A 17,862-nucleotide genomic window follows, 5' to 3' on the forward strand; every position below is an offset into this window, starting at 1 on the left:
ATTAGGTTGAACATCCATATCTATAACTTTAGATAAAATTCCAAACACATCCCTCCAAAAATTATTTAAACTTACTGTTGGGCTTGAAATTCTGCCCTGTGTTCGTTTAGGAAGAGAGACAACTAACACCGGAATATTACAAAACTTGGGTTTATTGCAGAATTCGTAACTGGCACAGCGAATCCACGGAGTCGCTGGAGAAGGCGTTCTGTTTTCCCCTTACAATCTGCTCTTATTTATACCCCTTTTCCCCCCAGCACACCCCCGCTACATATTAGGTAATATTGGGCACTTGTGTCCATCTTATTGGCCCGCAGCCATATGCTCACGAGTTACCTGTTTCTTTTGTTTACTGAATCGCGTGACACTAGTAGTTTTGGTGTAGCGGGGTCCCCAGTTTCGCTCCCCCCTCCCTCGCATTCCGGCCTCCTAACATTATGTGTATTACGTGAGCCACTCCTGACCTGTAATGGCAGTCTCGAATTAACCCCAACACTCCCTCCCTTGGCCTCCCAGAGGCCACATCCCCACATCCCTTACAATCTTTTCCGCGGCTGCCGGGATCAGGCAGGGAGGTGAGCGTCCCCCGGCACTCATTGGCGTGTCCTCCCTATTTGCTTATCCTGATTTGTCTGACCTAGGGTCACAAAATATGGGTAGGGGTTCCCTAAACATCCGCAATTTTTACAAGTAGCATGCAACATTTCAGAAAACTTATTCAAGAACAAATTCACAATTCCCCCCTTGCCATGGTCTATTTCAGTCCGTGTCCTCCCATAGCGCGTCCGCTTTCCGGGAGGGCCGTGTCCTCCCCTTCCACCGGGAACAAGGGTGCCTGGTACGCCGGTGGAGGTCCATTCTTTCCAGTCAAGGCTCGATCTATAGTCCAGATGACTAGGGTCCTAATACAGGGTATGCAACAACAACCACACGTGATAAAGATAGCAATTGAAATTGACAGTCCTAGAGCCGACTGTCCCAGAAATGCTCCCCACTTACCAAAGGTCTTATTCAGCCAGTAGAAAATGATGCCAGTTATTGTCCCCCTCCCTTCTTACCTTTTAATGCCCTGTTGGAGACCTCGGTGACAGGGTATGGACCATGCCACCGTTTTCCGTTCCAGGTGAGCTTCCCCGGGCCTGGGAGGAACACTTCCACTCCTACCTTGATGGTGTCCGACCCCTGCGGCTGCTCACTGTTAGATTATTGAACTCGCACAGTTATCAATTTTACCATATTTCTAAAAACTCTCATATACTCTGTCACTCAACACACAAATGTCTGAGTTTTGGTAACTCGAAATTGAAGTGCTCCATGGCTCCCTAGTACACAGAGAGGATCAAATGTGGGACGGTCGCCTTTCAAAACCTGACCTTCGCGTGGGAGATTTCTCCTCTTAACAACCAGTCTAAGGTAGGCGCCGTCAGTATCCCTGTGTACTACGGTGTACCGCGACTTTTCTCCTCACTCCTGAGACTTTTATGCCCATTGTGGGCGGCGGGTACCCTCACTCAGAAGACTTTTCCACGGGCGGAGAATCTTCCTAAAAACAGATAAGAGTTAGTACTTACCAGTCACGATTCTGCACCGGGAATGATCTCTCCCAGGGTAATTTGAGGTTGGTGAGGATCCGTCAGCAGACAAGATCTAACTCAGTGATTTAACTATCTAGTGTAAGTCTTCGATATAGCAGGCACTTCCTGACCTTAGTCGAGCTTGCGGCCGCAAGTTGTCTGCTGTCGGACCCGCCAGCCTGAGTTGTCTCTCCCTCCCCACGTCGGGGTCACCAAATGTTGGGCTTGAAATTCTGCCCTGTGTTCGTTTAGGAAGAGAGACAACTAACACCAGAATATTACAAAACTTGGGTTTATTGCAGAATTCGTAACTGGCACAGCGAATCCACGGAGTCGCTGGAGAAGGCGTTCTGTTTTCCCCTTACAATCTGCTCTTATTTATACCCCTTTTCCCCCCAGCACACCCCCGCTACATATTAGGTAATATTGGGCACTTGTGTCCATCTTATTGGCCCGCAGCCATATGCTCACGAGTTACCTGTTTCTTTTGTTTACTGAATCGTGTGACACTAGTAGTTTTGGTGTAGCGGGGTCCCCAGTTTCGCTCCCCCCTCCCTCGCATTCCGGCCTCCTAACATTATGTGTATTATGTGAGCCATTCCTGACCTGTAATGGCAGTCTCGAATTAACCCCAACACTACACATGACCAAAACATATGGGTTAGAGTAGCCACTTCTGCGTTACATCTGTAACAAATAGGGCATATATTAGGAAAAATATGCACCAATTTATCTTTGGACATATGGGCCCTGTGTACTATCTTAAACTGAATTAAAATATGGCGTGTGCAGATGAATTATTGACTAAATAATAAATTTTACTCCATTGGTTATCTGAGAGTGAATGTTGAAGTTCTACTTCCCAGGTGCATTGAACCCTATCATTAGGCGACATACGAGCATTCATTAACTGTTTATAAATTATAGCTATTAATCGTTTTTGAAAAGGTTTAAACTGAAAAATAACATAAGCCAAATTTAAAGAGCAGGCCAAGGGGTAATTTGGTAAAAAATCACGTAAAAAATTCCTAACCTGTAAATATCTGAAAAAAATGTGTATTAGAGATATCATATTTATCCATTAACTGTGAAAAAGACATTAAACAGTCTTGTAAAAACAAATCTAAAAAAGTTTTTATTCCCTTAATTTTCCATGTTAGAAAAGCCTTATCCAAAGTTGATGGTTTAAAAAAGAAATTAGAATAAATATTACTAGAAAGTAAAAAATCATTTAATCAAAAAATCTACGAAATTGAAACCAAATTTTTAAAGTATGTTTAACAATAGGGTTAAGAGCTTGTCTACCTATTCTGGAGAGCGAAAGCGGAAGAGGAGCTCCTAATAAAGAAGCTAACGAAAATCCCACTGCTGAATTTGGTCGTCTATATCATAAATCCAAACAGTAATATAACGAATATTAATTGCCCAATAATAAAATCTAAAGGTTGGTAAAGCCAGTCCTCCATCTTTTTTTGATTTTTGCAATAAAAGTTTATTCACTCTAGAGCTTTTATTATTCCAAACATAAGACAAAATCCGAGAATCTATTCAAAAAATGTTTTTGGAACAAAAGAGGGAACTGCTTGAAATATATATAAAAATTTTGGTAGAATAACCATTTTTATAACATTTATTTGACCTATCAATGACATCGACATAGGTGACCATTTGGAAAGCGCCTGTTGAGTATATTCAACTAAAGGGAAGAAATTATACCTATATAGGTCTTTAAAACTTTTTGTAATTTTGATACCAAGGTAAGTAAAATGGTTTTTGGCAATATTAAAAGGTATTTAATCATAATAATCAACATAATTATTAATAGGAAATAATTCACTTTTATGAAAATTAAGTTTATATCCAGAAAAAGTACCAAATTCCATAAATATAGATAACATAGAAGGAATAGATTTCTTAGGATTTGAAATGTAAACTAATAAACCATCTGCGTATAACGAAACTTTATGTAATTTATCCCCTCTCCTAATACCCTGCACAGAATTAGAATCCCTAAGAGTAATAGCAAGTGGTTCTAAAGCCAAATTAAATAATAAAGGACCAAGAGGACAGCCCTGACAGGTACCTCTATATAATCTAAAGTAAGGAGACTTTTGATTGTTAGTTAGAACCACAGCTACTGGGGCATGATAAATCAATTTAATCTAGGAAATAAATCCTAGACCAAAATTGAACCTTTTCAAAACCTGAAATAGATAAAGCCACTCCACCCTATCAAAGGCTTTCTCTGCATCCAAAGATACAATACATTCAGATTCTTTGGCTGAGGGGGAATAAATGATATTTAATAATCTTTGAATATTAAAATGTGAGTACCTATTTTTAATAAATCCTGATTGATCGTTTGCGATAACATTAGGCAAGATACTCTCAAGCCTATTTGCTAGAATCTTAGAGAGGATTTAAAAATCTACATTCAGTAAAGAAATAGGTCTATAGGATACACATTCCAGTGGGTCTTTTCCTTTTTTTGGAATCAATGAAATTAGTGCTTCATAAAAAGTTTTAGGAAGTTTCCCAGAGGATGTAGAATCGGTGAACGTTTGAAGAAGATGTGGTATAAGCATTTCATAAAAGGTCTTATAAAATTCTACCGTATAACCATCAGGTCCCAGAGCTTTACCTAAATGCATAGAGGATATAGCCTTGGCTATCTCCTCTTGTTTAATAGGTGCATCTAACATATCAGCATCTTGAATCGAAATTTGAGGTATGTTTAACCTTTGCAAAAATCTATTCATAGTAATATTACTATCAGAGAATTCAGATATATAAAGATTAGAATAAAAGTCCATAAATATCTTATTAATTTCATAAGGATCTAAAGTTTCTATTCTATCCGGTCGGCAATTTTTTTAAATCTGTCTTCTGAGCATCCCAGCCTTTAACTGACCCGCTAAAAGTTTAGCAGATTTTTCCCCATGTATATAAAATAAACTTTTAGATTTAAAAATTTGCTGTTCAATGGGTAGGGTCAGAAGTAAATCATACTGTGATTGAAGTTCGACCCTTTCTTTATATAGGTCTTCAGTAGATTTAACTGAATATGCTTTATCTATCTGTTTAATTTTATTAATAAGCACTGACAATTCCGCTTTAGTTTTCTTTCTCAAGGCTGCTGATTATGAGATTATCTGTCCCCTAAGAAAAGATTTCAAGGTGTCCCATATAACCAGATTTGACATTCCTTCAGTTGTATTAAATTCAAAAAATATAGAAATTTGCTCCTTAATAAAATTAACAAAAGCTGGATCCTGTAACAATACGGGGTTCAATCTCCACTGTGAAATTTTCAAAAATCTATCCGGAAGTTTAAGATTTAACTTTAAAGGCACGTGATCTGAAAGCGCAATGATGTCATACGCACATTCAACAACGGAATTTAACAGGCGTGTATCTAAAAAAAAGTAATCAATTCGAGAATATTTGTGATGGACGTGTGAGAAAAGAGAAATCTTTATCATTGGGATGTTTACATCTCCAAATATCGACAAGGCCATATTCTAATAAAAAAGAGTTAATACAAGCTGCTGCTTTATTAGGAAGCGACGGATTGGTTGATGACTTGTCAAGCGCCAGATTTAAGCAACAATTAAAGTCACCACCCATGATCAGCTTATATTCATTGAGATTCGGTAACTCTGAAAAAAGTTTCTTAAAACAATTAGAATTATCTACATTAGGTGCGTATACACACACCAGAGCTACCTTTTGCTCGCATAATAAACCAGTAACAATTAAATATCTTCCTACCAAATCAGTAGTCGTATTAAGGTGTACAAAAGGGATTTTGGGACTAAGGAATATAGAAACGCCTCTTGTTTTACTATCCAACAGCGAGTGAAATAGAAGATATTTCCAGAAGTGGAAAAATCTATCCTCATCCTGTTTTCGTATGTGATTTTCTTGCACAAAAATAATATCAGCATTGTGTTTTTAATTTCTTAAAAATCTTTTTACGCTCAATGGGGTGATTGGCACCGTTCCAATTCCAAGATATTATATTAATTTTATTAACATCCATGTTTAAAATTGAGTTTAATATTATATAAAAGAAATGTTACACAAGCACAGGTTAAACCAAAAGGCGCGGGTACAACCAGAAGGAGTGACGCATTTATGAAAGAGAAATCCATCAAAAGAACTGCCCAATCAAGAAAAGAACCTATTCTAATAGACCCTTCCCCCTCCCTCCACCCATCAGATTGAAATGAAGGAACCGATAGGCTGGTCCCATGCTAACTAATAACCTTTGACCCTGTTCTCCATCTTGCAGCTCCATATATAAAAAAAGCAAAAATCCCACAGAAAATAGCCATAATAAAAGGCACAAACAGAATTCAGCTACTATAATGTTGTGTCTAACATTAATAAAAACATAATCAACAATGGCCATCTTAGAATCAGCTAAAGTAGCTTAAACACATATTCAAAAGAAGGAATAAATCCGAGCAAATAATGTTACAAACAATATTCTTTCTCTCGAAAAAGAAAAGTAAGTGAATATATATATATAACAGACCTAAAGCTATAAGTATTGAAACAAATAAAAGAAATAAAAAGATTAATACACAACAGGTCCTACACAGACCACTAAAGTACAATACTATAAAGGTTCCCTACAAAACAGTTATATATGTACTAATTATTAATAAGGTAAAAAAAATTAATTCGACCACGTCCCATACCAAAGAATGATAAGATATAGCATGTACTTAACTCAAAAGCTCCATAAACAACTCATACAGCAGATACTTCAAAATTGCCTATTGAATAATCGGTGTAACTTTAATATTTTATTCAGTAGGCTTAACCTTAAGGTTTTTAATATACTCCCATCCCTCCTGAGGAGAGTAGATTCTCAATGATTGAGATTTTTCAGGAAAAATTATCAGCTTTGCTGGAAAGCGAAGGGAGGGATTTAAATCTAATTATACATTTCACTCATAACGTCTCGATATTTCTTTCTTTCGGCAAAGATTTCGGGAGGATAATCTTCAACTATACGAATCTGTGTTGAATTAAAGAATAATTTCCGTTTCTTTCTGGCTTCTCGAAGAATAGCTTCTTTAGTTGTATAATAATGCAAAGAAAGTACAACTGCTCGAGGACGTAATTCGGCTGAACGCCAAGAGAATGGAATTCTGTGAGCTCTGTCGATTAAGGGGCTAGTTTCGAGGGTCTCATTGAAAAGTGAGTACAGCATATCTGAAAAGAATTTTAACAGATCGCCAGCTTCAGTATTTTCAGGCAGTCCCAGAATACGCAGATTCCTCCGACGCCCTCTACTATCTAAACCATTCTTTTCTTCGTTTTAGATAGTTCTGAGGTAATTTCATTGATTTTCTTTTCCATCGAAGATATCTTCATTCCTTGATCTTTAATAGTTTGCTTGAATAAATCATGCTCACTGTCGATCCTGTTTGTAGTCTGCTGAAGTGTTCGAAGTTGAGAGTCCAAGTTTTTCGGAGAGTCTTAAATCGTAGAAATAGCTTTTTTGAGCTTCCTGTTTGAACCGGTCAGCTTATCAATTTTAATATTAAGCGATCCGAATTCCGACTTCATGTCTTATATTGAAGAAAATATTCCCGCTAGTGTAACAGATTCCTCCGTTTTCTTGGTTTGTTCCGTTTGCTCCGTTTCAGGGAAAGTCTTGCCGCTTCTCAATTCAATACCAGAACGACTTTTTTCAGCCATTGTAATTAAGTCGTAAATCCTTCAGTAGAAGTAGTAAGTCATCAAAACTAAAAGGGATCTGTTAGTGGGATATAAAATATATTAAAAGAGAGAGAGCCGCTAGGAATGTGACCTACTCCATATGCTGCAAAATGGAGAATCCCCAGCACACTTTCCACCACACATAAGTTCGCCAAGGTTTTTGATGACACGCTGAAACTCTGCAGATTCCTGAGGAAGAAGAGGCTCTGTCGTGCTTTCTTTGCAGTTGTATTTATATGAAGGTGTACCTAATAAAGTAGCCACTGAGTGTACGTATGTTTCAGTTCAGGTGATGAATTTCCACTTTCGGTATTTCAAAAAAAAAACCTAAAAATGAAAACATAGTTAAATCGTACATTCTCTGCATAACTCAAGTATAATCATAGTTTACGTATAACTTTGTAAACTGAATTACAAAAAATCCTTAAGTATATTTTTACAAACATAATCTACAGCAAAAAAATGTGTTGAATTGTTGAGCAACACACAAAATGTGGGAGGAACTCAGCAGATCAAGCAGCATCTATGAAGGGGAATAAACAGTCGATATTTCAGGAACGAGATCCTTCATCTGGACTAGAAAGGAATGGGGCAGACATCAGAATACAAAGGTGGGAGGGGGGAGTATGATGAAAGAAGCTGGGGGATGATAGGTGGAAGAAGTAAAGGGCTGAAGGAGAAGGAATCTAATAGGAGAGGACAGTGGATCATTGAAGAAAGTGAAAGCGTAGGGAACCACCTTCCCCCTCGCCTGATCTCAACTATCATTTGCTAACATGTACTCCTGCCCTCCCCAACTGTGGTGAACTAGATATACCTGTCTGACTGCTTCTGTGGCTCCTCCCACAGACCCTGCTGACTGCTCCTGTGGCTCCTCCCACAGACCCCTGTATAAAGGCGACTGTGGTCTGCTGCCCTCCCTCATTTTCCCAGGATGTAGTGTTGTTCTTCAGTCAATAAAAGCCGATATCTCACTTCCTAAGTCTCAGCGTGAGTTATTGATGGTGCATCACCAACCTTCTTCTTTTGGCTTCTGCACACTTCACTTGCAGTCTGGATGAAGGGTCTGGGCCCAAAATATCAACTGTTTATTCCCTGCCTGACGCACTGAGTTCCTGCAGCATTTTGCTGAATATTTTCAACATCTGCAGATTCATGTGCATGTGCAGATTCATAGTATCTATCGGCCGACAAAAGTTTGTTTCAGTAGATCACAGCGAGGTAGCTGCTCTGCTACTTATGAAACGCTGAGCCCGAATGAGGCTGTCTGCAAATATTTTAGCACTGGGTTCCCCAGGAACATTCGGTGTGCTAAACAGGTTTAGAGGCAGTGCTCCAGGCCAATAGCGACGGCACTTCCCGCCGGCCGCCCGAGGCCAACCAGTGATCCCCGGCGTGAGTGTATCACTGCGTTTAGGCGACTGATGACCTTGAGTGCGGTCAAGTTCAACAGTGGGCTGACAGGGAATGAGGAAAGCTGCAGCTGACTCATATTGTTTCCTCCCAGCCCAGCGGTTGGGGATCACTGAATTACACAGTGTAGTGCTGGGGGGGGGAGAGGCTACACGCATACGCACTGGGCAGAAAGAATTGAACTAAACCCCCGCAACCCGGAAACGATCTCTCAACAGTATTTATGTATTTATTTTTCTTTGTTTTCTCGGGATCTACTGGGAAGGTCTCAAAGATTGACTAGTCGATCGCGATCGATGGGTTGGTGACTACTACTGTAGATCATTGGCTGTTGAAATTTTTTCTGATTGACTGGGATTTCAATAACAGATAATCGTAACATTTATTGTAATTAAACTTAGAGCAACTATTGCAGGTGCTTGTATGGATACATGTTTTTTTATGTCTTACCCAGATGTGAAATGGCCAAATTGAAACAGGTTGAACCAGGGAGCGCTGAAGCTGACGTGAAATGTGAAAAAGTGTCCGAGTCCAACTGGAAAGTTTTTGTTTCTGTTGCGGTCGTTATTTTGCTTGCAATTCTTGGTGGTATCGTGGCATATGTTTTGTGGAAGAAACACAAACATAAAACAGGTATGTGAATGAGCTACTGTGTGCATAGAACATAGAATATTACAGCACAGTACAGGCCCTTCAGCCCATGATGTGTCGACCTTTTAACCTACTCTAAGATCAATCTAACTCTTCCCTTCTACATAGCTCTTGTTTTTTCTTCAGATTCTGATTCCGATTTACTTCTCTATTTATCACATGTACATTGAAACATACAATGAAATACATATTTGCGTTAACAACTGACACACCCAAGGGTGTGCTGGGGGCAGCCTGCAAGTGTCAGACACATTCCAAGGCCAGCACAGCTTGCCCACCACGATCAGCACAACAGCAACATAACACACTCTACAGAGCAACACAAGCAGAAACAACTACCGAACAAAATAAGACAACAACAGCCAAACAAGCCGCTTTCCCAGCCTCACACTCGTAATACAAACAGGCCTCCAACCCCAGGACAGGTCAGCTCCTGGCCTCCAGATCTTGGTTTGGCTCTGGTCTCTCAAACACACAGATATCAGACTCCCAATCTCCAAACTCTGGCTCAAACTCCCAGACTTGCAGACATCAGGCCTCAACCTTCAATCTCTGGCCAGGACTCACTGTCTGCTTGTTGACCTCTGGACTTCGATCTTCAGCTTCAGCCTCCAGACCACTGACCTCTTGATATCAACCCCAGGACTTGATAATCACAAGTTTGACCTTTGGGCCTCAACTGACCCAATTTCTGTGATTGTTGACTTTCGATCACAGATGTTCGGAGGTGGAGGTGGGGGGGAGAATGGTGAAGGGTTCACCGGCCCTCATAACTCCCTGCCCATACATGCTTCCAACTTGAAATTTAGCAACTTGGGTATTAGTACCTGTCGAACCTGATCTGACCCAACCTCTGGATCACTGACTTTTGACAATAGGGCGTTCCAACCTAAACTCGGAAAACTGGCTCATACCCCTGACTCTTCATTCTCCCTCATCCCTACTGAACCCCTAAATCCCGACGCTATCTCCAAGCTATCTACAAACCCATCCTCTGCTGAAATCCTCAGTCACCTCTTTGCTACTTAAACAACTGTCTGTTCCACCGCCCTACTTGCTGATTACCAGTAGCTCCTGCTACAAGTGCTCTTCAGCTTTTAAATATTAGTACAGTATTCATTTTCCAAGTCCTTCCCTGGCCTTGGACAACTGCTATTCCTTCCCTTCAACCTTATACAATCTTGCAATCTCAAAATTCCTGATCATCTCTGAACTTAGCATCCACCAGTCCTCTAATCTCTGGAATTTCCTCCTGGAATCTTTCTTTCTTTGACGTTCTCCAACAGATTTACCTCTGTGATCCTGCTGATATATGTGATTTATTATTACAAATATCAGTGCCATAGTTTGTCACTGATTCTATTGTATTTCTTTGTTCCACTGTGAATGACTGCAAGAAAATGAATCTCAGGTTAGTATAGATGTACTATGATAATAAATTTACTTTGAACTCACTGTCTTAATTTGCCAGTATTTTTGTCAACACTCCTATTAAATTCTTCAGAATATCATTCCCAGTAAATTTACTGGGATAGCATTCCTGCTCTGATTCATCAGCCTTTAATTTTGATGCATATGGAGAAAAGGAGTAGGATGAGATGGAAATGTTGTGCACAAGCCCCATACCAAGAAGAACATGGAGAGAGTCCATGAAGGTGAACACCCATCAATCTTAACAGCACTGGCTGTTTAGGCCTGTTGGGCCCTGCTACTCTGGTCCTGCGTTCAGACTTCAGACATTGCAGACTGTGGAAACCTCACAAATATTTTGTATATCACAGTAGTAATGTAATCAGAACATAGCTGTCCATTTTTAAATGGGTCCCATTGGGCAGTGGTAGAATCTTCCATCAAACTGACATGAGCCAAACATAACCGTTGTGATGGCAACCGTTGGTGAGGTCACTTTGGTAAAACAACCTCCCACACACCGTTCTTGTAGATTGACACTAGAATGTGATTTGCGACTTAAACTCCCATTAATTTCTTTTTAAAATATGGCAAAACAAAGTAGAAATATGATAAATCAATTTGAATTTACTTAAATCTTATATCCGTCCCACATTATGAGGGAGTAAAAATCATTGCGTAATGACTGTTGCAATGTACAGACATGAATTTATAAGTCTAATGGCTGGTAGAATGAAGCTGTCCCGTAACCTGTTGGCCCTGGCTTTAATGCTGCAGTAGTGTTTGTCAGACGGAAGCAGCTGAAACAGTCTATGGTTGGGGTGACTGGTGTCCCCAATGAGATTCCCAGCCTTCTTTACGTAACCTGCTGCTGTAAATGTCCTCAGTGGAGGGAAGTTTGCACCCATAGATGCGCTGGGCTGTCCGTACCACTCTCTGCAGTGCCCAGCGATCGAGGTTGGTGCAGTTCCCGTACCTGGTGGTGATACAGCCAGTCAGGATACTCTCAATGGTGCCCCTGTAGAAGGTCTTGAGGATTTGGTTACCCATGCCGAACGTCTTTGTTCATCTGAGGTGAAAGAGACGCTATTGTGCTTTTTTTTTGCCACACAGCGGTGTGTACAGTCCAGGTGAGATCTTCAGTGATGTGTATCCCGAGGAACTTGAAACTACTCACTCTCTCAACTATAGTCCCATTGATGTTGATCAGGGCGAGCCTGTTTCCGTTCCTCCTGTAATCCACGATCAGCTATTTTGTTCTTTGGACATTGAGGGACAGGTTGTTATCTTGGCACCATTGTGTCAGAGTGTTATCCTCTCCTCTGTTGGCTGTCTCATCACTACTAGAAATAATTTCACAGTACTTCTTGTGTTTTTGTTTTTGATAGGTAACCAGACCATTCAAAGCCCCAGGGTAAGTACATAATATCTCTCCAATATTTAAAAGGCACATGTATTAAATTATAATGACTGCAGAATTAAAATTGAAATCATAATGTAAACAGACTGTAATTTAATTCAACTAATGTCATGTTATGTTTTCCATGCACATTATTTTTATCTTGAAACAATGCATAATTTCACCAGTTGCAAAACATGTTTAACGGTAATATCAGCTGATGGCATCTGAAGCGTTAAGTGTTTAAGTACAGAAGTTACTAATAAGGCCTTGAGACTAAGGGAAGAATTAGGCCATTCAGCCCATTGAGTCTGCTTCACTATTCACCATGGTTGACTTATTTTCCATCTCATTGGATGATTGTGAGTAGTTTTGGTCCCCAAATCTCAGAAAACATCCAGGAATGTAAGGGTTAAAATGTGAGGCTAATTTGATGACTCTGGTCCTGTGCTTATTGGGGTTTAGAAGAATGAGGGGAGATCTCATTGAAGCCTACTGAATATTGAAAGGCCCAGATATAGTGGATGTGGAGAGGATATTTCCTATACTGTAATTGGGGAGTCTAAGACCAGAGGGCATAGCCTCAGAACAGTGGGACATCCCTTTAACAGAGATGAGGAGAAATTTCTTTAGCCAGACGGTAACCTGTAGAGGCAAGTCATTGGGGATATTTAAAATGAAGGTTGATAGGTTCTTGATTAGTAAGGACGTCAAAGAGAGAAGGCAGGAGAAAGGGGCTAAGAGGGAAAATAAATAGCCATGATCAAAGGCTTGACAGATATAGGAAATTCTGTTCCTGTGTCTTATGGTGTTATAGAAACTAGTTGAGATGATGTGATGTGTCTGTTGTGGAGGGGAGGAGTAATAACGTGGTGTAATGTTGGGGAGTCAGTGCTGCACAGTGTGGTTGGCAGAACCAGGGCTGATGAGGAAGAGTGTGGATGATAAGACAGGATGCTTTCAGGTAAGCTGTCACTGGTGATATTGATTGATAGATATTTCTATTTTGGGCTGGTGAAGTCCCAGATAAACATGATGAGAATGTGGAATGTGGGACAACATTGGGAGTCTAATGTGAAAATGGAGAGTGACGTGGAAGGTGATTTGAGAAGATCATGGAAGTTGTTTCGACTGTCAGTTGCTTCAGGAGGGTTTGTCTCTACTAATGGAGCAATAATAAATATCACAGTAATAGAGTGATATAACGATGATATCCATGAAGGAACATTTTTCATAGTTCAGCTGACGGAGGAAGGCAGAGATGTTACCAGCCGATGAATCTGCAGGTGACCAAAGGTGAAATGATGAGAGTTCTCCCCACTTTGGGAATCACAGAGTCCTTGTGCCATTTATGATAATGATGAGAGTCAGTGTAGGACATCATAAGGGAAATATCATGTTACATTCATTCTCATAGACAGAGTGACAAAACAGTGACAAATCAAATAACACTTACAAAATGTGATTTTCTAAACTGGTGATTACAATAATTTGTTTACCTCTGCAGAATCACAATGGAGATGTGAATGTGATGCAGCCTCTCACAGGTGAGGAAAAGACTCTCAGAGACGAGGAAAGGGCAGAGTAAAGTGGGGGAAGTAAGTACATTCAAGCGACCTCTCATATTTTTCACACAGCCAATTTGGTATCTTTTGCAGTTTTATATTGTATCTGGCTCACGTCAGCTTGCAGTGGCTGCAGTAAGACTGTATCTTGACTGAAATGTTCACATACAAGCAGGTAATTTTTGACCAACCAGTCTACTGGAGAAGGAAATGCTAAGAACATTACTCAGCTTAAACCTTTTCTCTATGTCAGGTTCCCTCCTTGTTGAAAGCTGAATAATTCATCCTAATAGCAATGCGGTTTTGGGAGGACTAGAATGCAAGAGCAAGGACATGATGCTGAGAATTTATAAGGCATTGATCAGACTGCACTCTCTCTCAATCTTAAAAATACCCAAGAACTCTGCCTCCATAGAGTTCCATAGATCAGTGGTCCCCAACCACCAGGCCGCAAAGCATGTGCTACCGGGCCGTGAGGTAACGATATGATTTGGCGAAATGAAATGATATGAGTCAGCTGCATCTTTCCTCATTCCCTGTCACACCCACTGTTGAACTTGAACGCACACGAGGTCATCAGTTGCCTAAACGCAGTGATACCCTAGCGCCAGGGATCAGTGGTTGGTCTTGGGTAACCGGCCACCTGGTCGCGCTGGCGAGAAGTGACGTTGCCACTGGCCTGGGATGTGGACAGGTGGGCGCCGCCTCTAAACCTGGTTAGCACACCGAATGTTCGTGGGAAACCTGGTGCTAAAATATTTGCAGACGACCTAATTCGGGCTCAGGGTTTCGTAAGTAGCAGAAAAGCTACCTCGCTGCGATCTACTGAAAGTCATCCCTTGAGCCAAACTTTTGTCAGCCGATAGATGCTACCTACATCTGGGGGGGGCTGGGGATGCAGGCGCACACACCCTCTCACACTCTCGCTCGCTCGGTCACTCTCTCCAGACTGCGACCGCCGCGGCTCCGGCACAGGGACCTCCGACCCTTACCTTGTCCTCTCACCCCACCCGTGACCAGCCACACCTGGCCAAGGCGTCTGACGGCGGGCAGGTGGGAAGCTGGAGGTCGGGCCCGGAGGCTGTCTAATGAGGCAATGAAGCCCTCAAAACTGCTTCGATACCTTGAGTCCAAGCACCCTGCACTTAAAGCAAACCCATTGAGTTTTTTGAGCGGAAAAAATGTGAGTAAGTGGGACAGAAGCAATGCTGAGACCCACGAAAACTAAACTGCGGAATAGACTGGACATAAGGAACCCCCCTTCAAGTATCGCTGTCTCCCATCACCCCTCGATGGGACCGTCTTGTTGCGGGGAAACAAGCCCAGGGCTCCCACTGATTCAGCAATACAGTATTGGTGTGTTGCAATGATTTTATATGTTCAAACGAGGAAAATATGCACTGTGTGTTTAATATCCAAATGTTACCTAAAATGTTATGAACCCTTTTGCCCTGCAATTTACCTCCCATATGTTTTTAATTCTTTGCATAATTGGCTACTGTATGTTTACAACTTTTTCTCCAACTCCCTAATATGTATTGTGAGCATTTGTGGTTCCATCTCTAACCCTTTTGGGACTCCTAAGGCCACAGGACTTATGACTAAACCATAACGCCTTGTGAAATGCCTCCTGCAAATTCCAACTACAACTTACCTTATCACTTTGCTCCACCCGTCTCTGGTTGAGAATTTTTCAAATTCCATGATGAATTCTTACGTCAGTGGTGGACACTCTTTTGGAGAGGGTTCTTGGGGACAGGATTTAAGAGCATTTGGAAACAAATAGACTTATTAGGGATTGTCAGCGTGGCTTTCTGAGGGCCAGCTCATTCCTCACAAGCCTGACTGAGATTTTGAGGAAGTGACAAAACAAATTGATGAAGGTAGAGCACTGTTGTGGACTTTTAGTAATGCTTTAGACAAGATTCTCCATGTTAGGCTCATCCAGATAGCCATGAGACACGGGATTCATGGAAACTTGGCTGCATGGATTCAGAATTGGCATGTCCACAGAAGGCAGAGAGTTGTAGTAGATGGAATGTATTCTGCCCAGTGGTTGGTGACCAGCATTGTTGTGCAGAGATTCCCTACAATTTGTGTTTTTATAAATGACTTGGGTAAGAAAGAGGAGAAGTGAATTAGTTTGCAGATGACATGAAGGCTGGAGGTGTTCTGGATGGTGTCAAAGGTTGACGTAAGTTATAAAGGGATGTGAAGTTGGGTGGAGAAGTGCCGGATGAAGTTCAATCAAGGGAAGTACGAAATGATACATTTTGGAAAATTGAACTTGAAGGCATTCCTTCTTCTTATTGGGCCGTTAGTTCCCAGTAGAGCATAGACTGTGAAAACCCTCCCTTGGAATTCATCAATGTTTCTGTAATCTATTGTATTCACTGTATAGGGGATTGGCCTATACAGCTTCACCCTGTTGGCCAGCCTTACCCATTTCCAACTCTCACAATGGGTTGGACTTTCAGAGGCTACTTGAAGACACAGTACAAGGTTATTGACAGGGTTCTTAGCAGTGTGGAGGAACAGAGGGATCTTGGGGTCCAGATCCATAGATCCCTCAAAGTTGTAGCTCAAGTTGATAGGTTGATTAAGAAGTCCTGTGGTATGCTGGCTTTCAGTGGTAGGGAGATTGAGTTCAAGAGCCACAAGATAATGTTGCAGCTCTCTAAAACTAGTTCGAGCACACTTGAAGTATTGTGCTCAGTTCTAATTGTCTCATTATAGGGAGGGTGTGGAAGCTTTAGAGAGGGTGCCAAGGAGGTTGTCACTATTTCCCTTCAAGGAGCCTTGCTGAACTTGCTTGTTTAAATTATGATGTTTCTACTGTACTGCTATTTCATCCTTAATTAAGTAATTTTGACATTATTTGCAAAACCAGTTTGTCTCCCTCTCTGTTGACAGTCCTTTGGTTCTTCTTCAGAACTTAAGGATTTGTGGAAGATCTATAAACAGCACATCCACTATACAATAGCCACAACTTTTCAGACCAAGGATACAAGCCATCAGGGTCTTGTCTGTCTGTGCTCAATAGTTTGCCCTTAATTATGTCTCCCGCTGATGGTGATGATTTTTAAATCCTCAAAGGCATTATACAATAGTAATGGGACTTTCATCATATTTTCTATTTTACTATAAAGCCATATACAAAATGAGATCATAAGACAAAGGAGCAGCATTAGGCCCATCGAGTCTGCTGTGTCATTCCATCCTGGTTGATTTATTATCCTTCCCAAGCCCATTCTTAATCCTACTCCTCATAACCTTTGAAACCCTTACTAATCACGAACCCATCAACCTCCGCTTCAAATATACTCAGTGACTTGGCCTGCACAGCGATCTGTGCAATGAATTCCACAGATTCATCATGTAAAATCTGTTTAATTCCTTTGCTATTTCTTCACTGCCCATCACTGTTTTTTCTGGTCTCATTTTCTAACTACTGTCTGTTCACTTGAATCACTGTCTTCTTTTTGTATACCTTTGCTATTATATTCCTCAATAATTTGCCCTCAGTTTATTTTTTATTGCCAATGTCATCATCCTTTGCTGGATTCTGCATTTATCCCAATCTTCAGGTCTAACAATAATTTTTGCTTCCTTGTGCATTTCTTCCTCCAACTTAATATTCTCCTGAACATTGTCGGTCAGTCATATTCCATTTAGCTCTTCCTTAGAATCTGTCCTCCTTATTGGGAACATTGTAATGTGTATGTTATGCATCAGCTCAATATTATCAACATGCACAAAATTCATGGAACAACCAGAGAAAGGATTGTCCAAAGCTGTGCAGATTGAAGTCCATCGGAGTTGACATTGACAGACAGACAGACATACTTTATTGATCCCGAGGGAAATTGGGTTTCGTTACAATCGCACCAACCAAGAATAGTGTAGAGATATAGCAATATAAAACCTTAAGTAATTTAATAATAATAATAAGTAAATTATGACAAGTGGAAATAAGTCCAGGACCAGCCTATTGGCTCAGGGTGTCTGACACTCCGAGGGAGGAGTTGTAAAGTTTGATGGCCACAGGCAGGAATGACTTCCTATGACGCTCAGTGTTGCATCTCGGTGGAATGAGTCTCTGGCTGAATGTACT

The 17,862-nt window shown here is 40.9% G+C and overlaps 2 protein-coding genes across 4 annotated transcripts in view; one reads left to right on the top strand and one right to left on the bottom strand.

The window, feature by feature from the left end:
• The window catches only part of LOC140718523 (tumor necrosis factor receptor superfamily member 14-like), a 530,540-nt gene that overhangs the window by 99,997 nt on the left and 412,681 nt on the right, over positions 1-17,862 (bottom strand). The window lies entirely within an intron of this gene.
• LOC140718516 (tumor necrosis factor receptor superfamily member 5-like) overlaps positions 1-17,862 on the top strand; it is a 72,048-nt gene that overhangs the window by 49,824 nt on the left and 4,362 nt on the right. For both annotated transcript variants that reach the window (XM_073032465.1, XM_073032466.1), the window contains 3 exons: positions 9,178-9,356; positions 12,173-12,198; positions 13,691-13,781. In XM_073032465.1, coding sequence (XP_072888566.1) covers positions 9,178-9,356; positions 12,173-12,198; positions 13,691-13,771 — 286 coding nt within the window. In that variant the 3' untranslated portion in view covers positions 13,772-13,781. The remainder of the gene's footprint in view (positions 1-9,177; positions 9,357-12,172; positions 12,199-13,690; positions 13,782-17,862) is intronic.

The sequence above is a fragment of the Hemitrygon akajei genome, chromosome 29 (genome assembly GCF_048418815.1).
Source record: "Hemitrygon akajei chromosome 29, sHemAka1.3, whole genome shotgun sequence".
Taxonomy (NCBI): Eukaryota; Metazoa; Chordata; class Chondrichthyes; order Myliobatiformes; family Dasyatidae; genus Hemitrygon; species Hemitrygon akajei.